The sequence below is a fragment of the Desmodus rotundus genome, chromosome 5, assembly GCF_022682495.2.
Source record: "Desmodus rotundus isolate HL8 chromosome 5, HLdesRot8A.1, whole genome shotgun sequence".
Taxonomy (NCBI): domain Eukaryota; kingdom Metazoa; phylum Chordata; class Mammalia; order Chiroptera; family Phyllostomidae; genus Desmodus; species Desmodus rotundus.
The window spans coordinates 94,631,925-94,644,438 of NC_071391.1; the positions used below are offsets into that span (position 1 = coordinate 94,631,925).

At 37.2% G+C, this 12,514-nt stretch overlaps 1 protein-coding gene across 4 annotated transcripts in view; it reads left to right on the forward strand.

Moving 5' to 3' along the window:
* Positions 1 to 12,514, forward strand: part of IL18R1 (interleukin 18 receptor 1) — a 43,517-nt gene that overhangs the window by 727 nt on the left and 30,276 nt on the right. For all 4 annotated transcript variants that reach the window (XM_024571880.3, XM_053925752.1, XM_024571881.3 and 1 more), the window contains 2 exons: positions 7,362 to 7,447; positions 10,520 to 10,763. In XM_024571880.3, coding sequence (XP_024427648.1) covers positions 7,390 to 7,447; positions 10,520 to 10,763 — 302 coding nt within the window. In that variant the 5' untranslated portion in view covers positions 7,362 to 7,389. The remainder of the gene's footprint in view (positions 1 to 7,361; positions 7,448 to 10,519; positions 10,764 to 12,514) is intronic.

The window sequence follows — 12,514 nt, forward strand, 5'->3', positions numbered from 1 at the left end:
TGCCTTTGGATAAATCACTGAATCTTTCTGTGCCTTGAGTTCACCCCCTTTTATTAAGCATAATAAGAGTGCCTACTTAATTTGGTTTGTAGGAAGATTAAGTAAAAATAATGCACCCACATGTTTTTACACAGTGTCAGACACAAATTAAGTGCTTAATAAATGAAAACTCTCACTTATTTTAGCTGTTCTAACTTTTCTAGAAAAAGATTGGGTATGTTTTTTACCTCTAAAACAATACTATTATATAATATGTATTATAGTATATAGTAATACTTTTACTATAAGTTAAATATAATATATAATATGTGTAAACATTAGTATATATGTGTATGCACACACACATTCTTACACACACATGAATAACATGTGACAGCATCATCAATTTTGCCTGATGGTATAGTAATTGGAAGGCATTGTGGTGCAGCCTTGGACACAGTAGCCATTGAAACGCTTCCTTGACAAAGCTACCATTGAGCTAAGATGCAAGGACTGCAAGAACCTGGCAGCTGGGAGAAGTGGGCAGGCTGGTTCAGGTACCAGGACCAGCACATACATAGGTGGAGGCGGGGAAGCCTAAGTATAATAATGGGCATTTGTGTGACAAGGACTTTGAGGTGGGAATGGTTCTCCTGGATTTACAGATGAGTAACTTAATTCAACATAAATGCTTTTCTCTGTAGTGTGGAAGTGTGTGCGCATGCACATACATGTATGTACATGTGTATGTGTGTCCAAGGTCATTTTTTTCTCTTTGCATTTGGTTATTTTATAATCTCAAAAGCTAAATAAAATACTGATGCATTGAACACTGTAGAGGAAGAATTATGTTTCAAAAGCACTGGTGTTATGATTTTCATGAAGAAAGTTTGTCTTAGATGCTCAGTTATGTTTTGCTAATAAGAGTGATTTATATTCTAAGAGTAATCTACATCTGTATATGTGTAAGTCAGCGTGACTCTCTATAATCAGGACTTTATCATTTCTCCTAGTTGAGTCTCACATTCCTTACCAGAAAGAACTTTGGCCCTGCACTCAGGTGGTTGGGTATTGTCCTGCAAACCAAAAGGTCCCAGGTTTGATTTCCAGCCAGGGCACATGCCTGGGTTGTGGGTTCAGTCCCCAATCAGAGTGTTGTGCAAGAAGCAACTGATTAATGTTTCTCTCTCACATCAATGTTTCTCTCTCTCTTTCTTCCTTCCTTTCCTTCTGTCTAAATCAATAAAAAGAAAAATTTTTTAAAGAACTTTTAAAAAATATATTTTATTGATTATGCTATTACAGTTGTCCCATTTTCCCCCTTTATTCCTTTCTGCCCTGCACACCCCTCCCACCCGCATCCCCCCCCCCCCCCCGCCTTTAATTCATGTCCATGGGTTGTACATATAAGTTCTTTGACTTCTATATTTCCTATACTATTCTTTACCTCCTCTTGTCTATTTTCTACCTACCATTTATGTTACTTATTCCCTGTACCTTTTCCCACCTCTCCCCTGCCACTGCCCCTTCCACTCCCCCACTGATAATCCTCCATGTGATCTCCATTTCTGTGATTCTTTTCCTGTTCTAGTTTGCTTAGTTTGTTTTTGTTTTTGTTTTAGGTTCAGTTGTTAATAGCTGTGAGTTTCTTATCATTTTACTGCTTATATTTTTTATTCTTTTTCTTAGATAAGTCCCTTTAACATTTCACATAATAAGGGCTTGGTGATGATGAACTCCTTTAACTTGACCTTATCTGGGAAGCACTTTATCTGCCCTTCCATTCTAAATGATGGCTTTGCTGGATAGAGTAACCTTGGATGTAGGTCCTTGCCTTTTATGACTTCAAATACTTATTTCCAGCCCCTTCTTGCCTGCAAGGTTTCTTTTGAGAAATTAGACTATCTTTTGTTAGTCTAATGGGAACTCCTTTGTAGGTAACTGTCTCCTTTTATCTTGCTGCTTTTAAGATTCTCTCTTTCTCCTTAATCTTGGCTAATATAAGTTTGGTGTGCCTGGGTGTGTTCCTCCTTGGGTCCAGCTTCTTTGGGACTCTCTGAGCTTCCTGGACTTCCTGGAAGTCTATTTCCTTTGCCACACTGGGGAAGTTCTCCTTCATTATTTGTTCAAAGAAGTTTTCAGTTTCTTGCCCTTCCTCTTCTCCTTCTGGCAGCCCTATGATTCAGATGTTGGAACATTTAAAGATGTCCTGGAGGTTCCTAAGCCTCTCCTCATTTTTGTGAATTCTTGTTTCTTCATTCTGTTCTGGTTGAATGTTTCTTTCTTCCTTCTAGTCAACACCATCGATATGGGTCCCAGTTTCTTTAAAGAAAATGAGAGAGAAAGAGAGGGAGAGAAGCATCAGTGTGTGGTTGCCTCTCACGTGCCCCCTACTGGGGACCTGGCCTGCAACCCAGGTACCTGCCCTGACTGGGAATTGAGCTGATGGTCCTTCAGTTCAAAGGCCTGAGCTGAATCCACTGAGCTACACCAGCCAGGGCCTGATCTGTTTTTTCATTTGGGTCATTTTTTTTTTTTTTGTCTCGTGTGCCTGTTAGGTAGTAAGGGGTGGAGCCTTAGTTCACCAGGGTGGGGCAACCCACCCTGCTGTGTTGAGACGCTGTATGCGGGGGAGGGATCTGAGAGGGAACAATGTTGCTTGCTCTGCTCTCTGCTGGTTTTCAGTCACTTCCCCTGCTACCCACAGTCAAATTGGGCCCTTCTGGTGCTGATTCCCGAGTAGGCGGGAGGGTTTGTGTACATTTTAGGACCCCGTGGGTCTTTCCAATGAACTCTCCTATGAGGCTGGGAGTTTCTCCATCTGCCACCTCAACCCCCACGGGTGTTTTCAGTCAGAGGCTTTGAGGCTTTATTTCACTATACTGTAACCCTGGGTTGCATGGTCTATCTTGCTCCCCAGTTGTTCTTCCCAGTTTATCTGCATGCAAATGTGGGACCGCCCAGTCCACCAGCCACTGCCTGGCCTGCCTCCGTCCTCCAGCTGCTGCATTGCAGCGAGTCCTCTCCACCCAGCTGCCCATCTCTATCTCTCCTACTGGTCTGGATGAATGTTTCTTCAACTCCTTGGTTGTTGGACTTCCATACAGTTTGATTTTCTGTCAGTTCTGGTTGTTTTTTGCTTCTAAATTTGTTGTTGTCCTTCTTTTGGTTGTGTGAGGAGGCACAGGGTGTCTACCTATGCCTCCATCTTGGCCGGAAGTCTAAAAAAAAAGAACTTTGAAGTGGCTTAGAAACTATGGGTTTCTGTAAATTATTCTTCCTCTAGAGAATGGTCATGTTACTCAGGGTGGGGTCCATAAACAAATACAGTGGGGCAGAATCAGGGGCTGAGGAGATTACTACTGGGACACTCTGGAGGTTCCTTGGACTGTACTACCTTGGGGGGTCTGAGAGAGTGGCCTGCTTGTAGCTGACCCTCACCCAAAGTCACATTTTTTGGAAGAGAGTGTTTTTCATTTAGAGAACACTTTGTGCCATTTAGTGACTTAGGGGAAGTTTGTGTGTATGTGTATGTGTGTGTGCACATGCACACCTACATGCACACACACATACATATATATGTATAAGCCATAGAGTCCATATATCTAAAATATCATTAAATACATATTTAATGTATATTGAATTCACTTTTACATTTACAGAGAAGTCCCCTAGATCAATGTCTCCCTACCTTGGATGCATATTAAAATCACCTAGAGGATTTTTACAAATCAGGATGCCCAGGCTGTACTCCAGATGTCTGGGTGGAACCTGGGCATCATTTTTTTTCAACTTCCAAGTGAGAATGAGTGCCCTAAATTTCACATCAGTTGTTAAAACATACTTTTCAAGGTATCATGATTAAGAAACATTTCATAGAAGATTATACAGATGTAACAATGGATCAGATGCTCACCTAAGACTCTCAAATGCATATTATTTTTGCCTTCATTAATTTAATGCCTTCATTAATTCAGCAAATAAACAAGCAATCAGACATAAGATGATAAAATGTCAGTTAGTGAAAGGTGCTATAAAAAGAAAAAACAAACAACATGGGAAGGAGAGTAGAAAGACAGAAGTGTGTGTACATGCACACATGCTGGTGTGTATTCTCACTTGAGCAAATGTCTTCTCTTTCAGTTTTTAATAGCATGCTCAGGGAGGACTACTTATGACAATGGTATCAACAAACTGTAAAGGGAAGACAGAACTATTTAACTCACTGTAGAGAAGTAATTAGTAGCTATTTGGGAAAAACAAGTGAAATTGACCTGATCTGCATACCAAACAGGAACACTATGTGTTAATGGATAAAAAAATGAAATGTAAAAGAAACCTCCCAAACTAAGCCATAACAATGAAGAAAATACAGATAACTATCTGTCTGACCACTGAGGGGAATGTTCTAAATGTTAAAGTAATGAAAAAATCACAAAGTAAAGGAATTGACAAAGCAAGGGTTTGACTGCATAAATATAAAATCTTTCACATGTTAAAAACATCAAAAGAGGAATTAAAAGTTGAACTAAACAACAGGTTGTAGAAAATACTAAACATCTAAAAATGGAACAAAAGGCATAAAAATAGTTCATACAGATGGAAAGAAAAATAACAAAAAAATACATGACTAATATTTTGCTCTCTTTATACCAATAGAAATGCAGGTTAAAAAAACTATGAGATACAGTGTACTAATTTGAATATCTAATGAGATTTAAAGAATGAGAATGCTTAATGCTTCCTTGGGTGTGGTTGGTATATACCATCTTGCACTGTTTAGGAGATAGGAATTTTGACAACATTTCTGGAGTTCTGTTTGGCAGTATGTATTTATCATGTTTAAAATGTATTCTTTGTATTGTCATGTAGTTGACATCAAGAAAATAATAAGAAATATAGATGAATAATAATAACTACTCTTAAATTGATATTTATTATTCTCTAGATACTTTGTATAGTAATTCATGGAACTGTCACAACAGCTCTGGATGGTAGTATTGTTATATTCTTTCATGGATAAATAAATTAAGGAACAGAAGATAAGTTACTTGCTTAGCATTAGTCAGCTGCTAAAGAGTAGAGTGAGAATTTAAATCTAACCAGTCTGGCAATAGACAATATGACTGACTCACATGAGAAGGAGGCTATGGGGGTTATTTATAATAAAATACAAGCTATAAATTATAATTTACCCATATGAAGGAATATTATGTGACAATTAAAATGATGATGACAAAGACTTTTGTGATGAGGAAAAATGCTCACTTATGAAGTTGGGAATGCAGGATATGAAATTATTTAAACAGCATCTTAGATATTTGAAAATATACAAAGTTCAACAAAACATTCTAATGTATTATACATGTTGATATTATATTCTTCTTTTCAATCTTCATTTTATATATTTGCTATAATTGGCATATATTACTTTAGATATCAGAAAACTTCTCAAAATAAGGAAAGAAGAAATAAATTATAATATTATATAAAGGGAAAAATGTTATCAATATCAAACATAACACTAAAAAATCCTCAGAATTTCAACATGTAAGAAATTTAATATTTGTATTTTCTAACATATACTTTATAACTAAGGTATCTATGATATTTCTCAGAATAGCTTTTCTTTTGGAAATAAATTTCATAATTAATATCTTAATCTTTTAAATCCACAATAAGTATATCCATAATTTTATATATACACATACATAATGGTACAAATATCAGCTAATTTGTATACTGAAATCTTAACATGTTTCATATTGAAACTCAGAGTTAAATCATCAGAATGATGAGTTATCTCATAATAACTCCATCTCTTAGCAGACCTTGAAAATTAAAACAAAACACCCAAACCAATAAACCAGCAATGCTCTTTACAAGATTGTGTCAATCTTAACCAGAGGAAATAACACTTTTTATTCTACCTTAGATAAGAGAATAGATAGTTAATAGCAAAATGTGTGTCAGTGTGTGTCAGGGGAGTTGATTTTAAACCATAGAAGTACTCTAATTTCATTATGAACAGTTGGTACTTTCCATACACACTTAAACCTTTTGTCTCTACATTATGTCTACATTTGTCTCTGATTATTATCTCCTAGAAATTACATCAAATACTTGGTGATGTTATTCATAAAGTTTGATGTAAATGATTTGGCAACTTAATCATGAAGATTTATCTGGGATTTTTCCCCCCCTCCTTCTTCTTTTTTTTTTTAATATGTAATTGTTATGAGAATTATTTTGGGCCAAGTGGCTACTTTAATCACTCAGTAATGTTGGAGATAGACATTCTTACCATTTCCACCTTGGAATGAGCAAACAGACTGAGAGACTTTTACGTAACTCACCCAAGGTTGCACAGCTTGTCAAGGTGCAATCTGGAATGCCAACCCAGGTGTATACGTCCCAGAAACCAAGTTCTTTCCATGATGCTGTGCTTCCTTAATTCTGTAAACCTAGGTGTCTGGTCTAAAAGTAACATGGATTTAGGCAACAATAAAATAAAAAAAAAGTAACATGGGATTGTTTATGAAATATTCAGACCTGGTATATGAGCCCCAATGAACCCTTCCCACCTATTCTGTCTTCTAAATTTGTAACTAGTAGGATAAAAGTTGGGTTGGAGTAAGATCGAAATTCAACACAGATTTCAGTTCATTGAGTCTGTTTCTGTCTGGAGTGTATGCAATTCCCACTTTGTCTCTCCATTTCCCTAAAATAAACACATATGGGCATGTGAATGCATAATCATGCACACATATCCACACACCTATTTCTCATTAAGAAGTATTGATGAGCACTTACTAAGTGCTAACTAAGCGTTGTGCTGGACTTTAGTGATGCAGTTATGCAAAAAGTATACTTAGTTCCTAACTTATGAAACTTACAATCTGAAGCAAGAAGATGGATGAGAGAAAAAATTACTGGATCTCTCTCTCTCTCCCTCCCTCCCTCCCTCCCTCCCTCCCTCCCTCCCTCCCTACTACAGGGGCAGAACTGTCAAACATATCTCAGTAGATTGAAGACTGTCTAGTCATAGAATAACAGATTTTCTACAAATACTGTTGTCTTCAACTTTGTTCTTGGAGGCAAATTAGTAGACCAAGCCTAAAATATACCTGGCTCTCTTGTATTAGAAAACTGCATTACTAGGGATTTCTTCTGGATGCTGAAATTCATTACCTTGAAATTTTATTAATTGTACTTGGCTGAAAGTTTCAAGAAGAATTAGTGACTATGTTAAGGGATATGAAAATATCCTGTACCATTTCTAAAAAATTCTGTGTGCCAGAAGATAGTTTAAAACATCTTTATAAGACAGGTATACTTTTACTTGAAAGTTTTAGCTGAACCTGTCTTATTCTGTTTTCCAGAAAAGTTTGTAGAAGTAGAATCCTAAATATGCATTGTGGACAACTACCCCTGACACTTCTGGTACTTATGTTTATAAGCACCTCAGGTAAGTAATATTCACAAACATATGTTATTGGTAGTCTAGAGGGAATATCAAGGTTTTGACTTTTTTATGTAGAAGTGGCCATTGAAGATGCTGAATTCATTAAAATTAGTGATTTTCAATTTACTTTAGAAGGTTGCCATATTTTTGGTGTCTCTGGCATAAAGAATAAAAATTCATAGTAATGGGATCAAATAGTGAATCATATGCATTTACTGAAATAGAAAAGATTTGGCCTTCTGAATTTATGTAGAGAAAGCAGGATGCAAAAACTTAGATCCTGAAATAAATTTCATTTGTCTGAGATGAAAATCTGATTTATGTTGTTTAAAACCAAATAGGTCACAATTGTTTTTATTACTGATTTTTAGAAAATTTTACACAAGTTATTTCCTTCCCAAAATGAAGGCAAAGATCCCTCTTAATTTAGGGAATGCAGGGCAGGATGTAAGTGGGAATACTTTGTAGATCTTAAGAAAAATTTTAGTTAGAGTAACTATACTTCTTAGGGTAGGGAAGACAAAAAGGTTTTATAGCAGGTGTCAAATACCAATTTTAATTTATTAGCACTTGATGACTTTTATTGAGAAAAATTCTGAGGCCTCATCAGGATTCTTGGCAGCAGAGTTCTATGATGGATTAGCAATATTTTTTTCTGGCTTTTGAATAGAAAGCAGGGGAACAAATATTGATTTGCCTGAATCTATTATCTAGGAGAAGGAAACACATGAACCCATATCCTCTACTTCAAGAATGGCTGTTGAAAGAGAGGGTGGAGTGAAGCTACTAATATTTTTAAGTACTAATACAAGTTCAATTTGGGGATGTATTTACTTAAATGGATCTATGTATTGTTGAGATCCACACAATGCAATATTACCCAGATATTAAAGGAAGGAGGTAGATTTGCTCTTCAGAATGATATGGAATGATCTGTCAGAAACTGCTGAGTGCAAAAGCAAGGTGTAGGACAGTGTGCATCATGGGTCCTCCACTCTGTAGACATACACTAATGACCTTGCTCCTAGGTTACAATAAAAACATGTTTCAGGCTCAGAAATAGTCATACAATCTATTTCATTAGGTTGCCAGGGTCCCAGCTCTCTGTCCTTTAGGTGTTTGAAGAGCACATTCCTTGGAGGGTTTACTCTAGGACAGGGGTCCCCAACTTCTGGGCCACACCTAGTACTGGTCCAGGCCTGTTAGGAGCCAGGCCACACAGCAGGAGGTGAGCTTGAATGTAATGTGCTTGAATCATCCTGAAACCATCACTGCATCCCTGGTCTGTGAAAAATTGTCTTCCAGGAAACCAGTCCCTGGTGCCAAACAGATTGGGGACTGCTATTCTAGGAAGGCATATTCTACATGTAGGGTTCGTTTAACCCAGTTAAAGCTAGATGACAACATCCCGTTATGTCCAAACTCAAGACAATTTGCAGGAGTGTCTTTTGTATAGATTCCATACACCTTGAGCTCAATTTATTTCCACAATAAAAACCACTTTTTAGTCAACAAACGCTGTGATGTTAAACATGAGTTGATATCTGTAGCCATTAGCTGCCTGGGGAATGGAAATTTTCAACTGACAACCATCCACCCCTGGAGAGTATGTATTCCAGGTTAAGCTTCTTCAAATGATAACTACCTCTAAAGAGAAATGAGTCATATATATGTCTATCAAAAACATAGGACGAGTGTTTATAGAAGTCTTTTAAAGATTTGCCAAGGCCTGGAAATAACCCAATGCTCAGCATCAACAGAATGGATGAAGAGTCAAATGACAGCACAATTGGATACTACAATATATAACTATGAAAAAAAGAACAAACCATTGCCACATGCAGCCACACTGATGCCCACATAGACATAATGATACACGAAAGAATCCAGAACATGTATTCTATGGTTTGTTTACTTTTTAAAAATGCATACATGTATCTTTAAAACAAAAAAATTAAACTGTTAATAGTTTGCCATCTCTTTGAGTGTCAATTAAAACTAACACCCACATTTATACATGTATCATACCTTCTCTGTTGAAGTACTGAAATGTAAAATTAGAGATTCTATAACAAACACCACACACAAGTTCATCCTCCTGTGCTTTGAGTATAATAGCTTTAACATCCATGTTTTGAAAGAATACTTCTACCATTTGAACCACTTCCTCTTTACACTGTGGTTAACAACATTGAGATAAAACCTGACTGTTTCTTTTAGAAATAAACCCTAACTACAGAAAAGACAGTTTTTCCATGCTCTCAGGGAAATGCTCCACTCAATTTAAGGATTATTATTCTCAAAATGAGGTTAAAGGGCATCCTGGAGCCACCCAAGGACAGAATATAGGAAAGGTCCATTTATTTATGCTGACTTTGAACTATCAGAAATTCAAAAGGAGGTGAATGATGATCCTGTGTAACTGAAGGGACCTGATAAATTTTGAAATCCAGAGTTTCTGGGTTAGTTAAGAGACAGAGGATGGGGGACTGGGGGAAAGAGAGAAAGGGAGGGAGGGAGAGAGACAGAGAGAGAGAGAGAGAAAGACAGAAATTGGAGCTCAAAGAGGGGGAGTGACAGATAACCAAGTTTGGAGTGATATGGATCAGTTCTTGGTTAGCTACAGGGTAAACTAGAGAGGTAGTAAATTTGCATGCACTCTAAGCTACATGGAAACATCTTTAACCACCTCCACACCTACCTGGGGAATGGATGACTGGGTGGACTGTTTGAGTGCAAGATAGGTGAGACTTCTGATGATGCAAATGAAAAGCTCTGAAGTCTCTAGGTTTCTTGTTTTCTTTTCAGTGGAGACTCCTCTGCTAGGGATGTTTTTGGAAAGGCATGGCATCACTGTGAATTTTGTGGCTTCCCTTATAAGGAAGTTGTCATCTGTAACATTTTCTTTTAAAAAATTATACTACATTTATCTATCTTCTAGCTATGGTAGATTAAGAGTTTGGGAGAAGCTGTTGGAAACTTTGTCATTTATGTTCAGAAAGTGCTGTAGTGTTGGAAAATTGTCTATGTCACTCTGTATTTGATTTTTTTCTTTTATTGTTCTAATCTTTTAAGAAACCTGTACTCTACGTCCTCATATTACTGCTGTTGAAGGGGAACCTTTCTATTTGAAATATTGTTTATCTTCATCTGAGCATGAAAATGAGCCAACCACCATAAAATGGTACAAAAGCAATGAATCACATGGACTTGTTGAGCTAAGGTCAAGCAGTTCACCCAGAATTACTTTGCATGATTATGTTTTGGAATTTTGGCCAGTTGAGTTGGATGACAGTGGATCCTACTTTTTCCAAATGGGGTAAGTGTACTTTCTTTTTGTGTTAGTATATTTCAAAGCACTCCATAACTTTGTTCAGCAAATCAAGTATACAGTAATCTGGAAGGTAAGATAATCCATGAATTTTCTCTCCCCTACTCTTCTTACAACTTGAAATAAATACTTCATTATTGAAAAATTAAATTAAATGTTACCCCTGTGTTTATGTTCTTAGTGATCTTAATGAAATGAAAATAATGAAAGGAGATTACCTTTAAATGATTTCCTTTTAGGAGATTCTTACCAAAGATAAGTGAAAATTGAATGAAATTCTTTTAAAATTTAGGTGTTTCTGTTGTCTAGTGCTGCTGGTCAAGTGAAACAAATGGCTAGGGCTTCATGACATGGACATGTAGTGAAGGGGGGCATGCTACCTCCTGGGTGGTGTCCTCAGGCTGGACAGTGGGGTTGGAATTGGTGTAGCTACATGTTAGTCTAGCTTTCAAGGGTTTGTTGAGAGCCAGGTGGCAGTGCTAGTGAAGGATTTGTGTGTGCGGCAGCCAGTCACAAAGCTATAACCAGAGCCAGTGAGAGAGGGAAGCACAAGTTTCTTTGTGCAGTCTTCTCATGACAACCCAAGACTGCCAGGATACTCAGAATCAGAGTCATAGTGCCATGAAATGAGAACCACTAACTAAATGTGTCAACAATTTATTGCTGAACTTGATTCTTTTTATTTGATGAAATGGGAAAGGAGTAACTGGGAGAAGTTTTCTTTGTTACTGTTAGTGATGGACTATTAGTGAGAACATAGATGACAGGGTTATCTGGTACTTTTGTGATGTTATATATGTACTTATGTATCTGTGCATGTATGTATTTTATACAGATTTGAGACCGACCTGTAGAAAATAGCTCAGGGTCAGGAGAATGGTTATGTTGCCAAATTCCATACGTTTTTTTTCATGAGCACCTCTGAAGTGAGTTCTGATCATCAACAACAGTACCTTTGAAAGTAAAGTGAGATATCACAGTGAAACCTTAATATCACCCTTATGGTTTTACTAAATGAGGTCACTTTGGTTTGTTTTTATATCTAGGAACCCCAGGAGTCAGAAAGAAAATCAAGAACTCTTTTTCTTAATCAACAAATTTTATATGAACTTTTAGGAGAGATGATTCCAGAAATGGGGCACAACTGAGTCTTTTCACAGTAAGATAGAATGAATATTTGCTTTGGGGAAGAGAAAGAACCTCTCCCTAACCTTGCCTGAATGAAAGCATGATGGAAATGCACGAGGTATTCTGGATAGGCCAGAGAAAGCAAACTGAGGGGAAGAGCCAGTCATCTACTAACATTGCTTACAAACAGACAGGGGCAGAGGGCATTAACTGTCTCTAATAAGGAAGGTAGAGAATACATCCTACATTAGGAAAACAGTGGGATAATCAGATAGAAGTAGGTTATCAGAGAGGTGTGCAGGGACAAGGAAGAGGCTGGGAAAGGAGGGGAAAACCATGGCTCACAGTGGCTAAGGTGATAAACTCTGAAGGGTATTGGAGACTGATGAATAAGATGAGACTAAAGTGATGATGGAAACAGCAGCCTTGACAATGGTTTTGAAAAAAAAGGCAGCCTGCATGAGAGCAGGTTGTTTTGGAGACCTGGGAACCTTGAAGATACAGACTTTTTAAAATATAGTGCAACTGGTTCACAGTGCCCTGTGTTTGTGTGTATGTGTGTACACATGTATCTGTGTGCACTAATTTAGGTGAGCAAGGCTTTGTGGTTT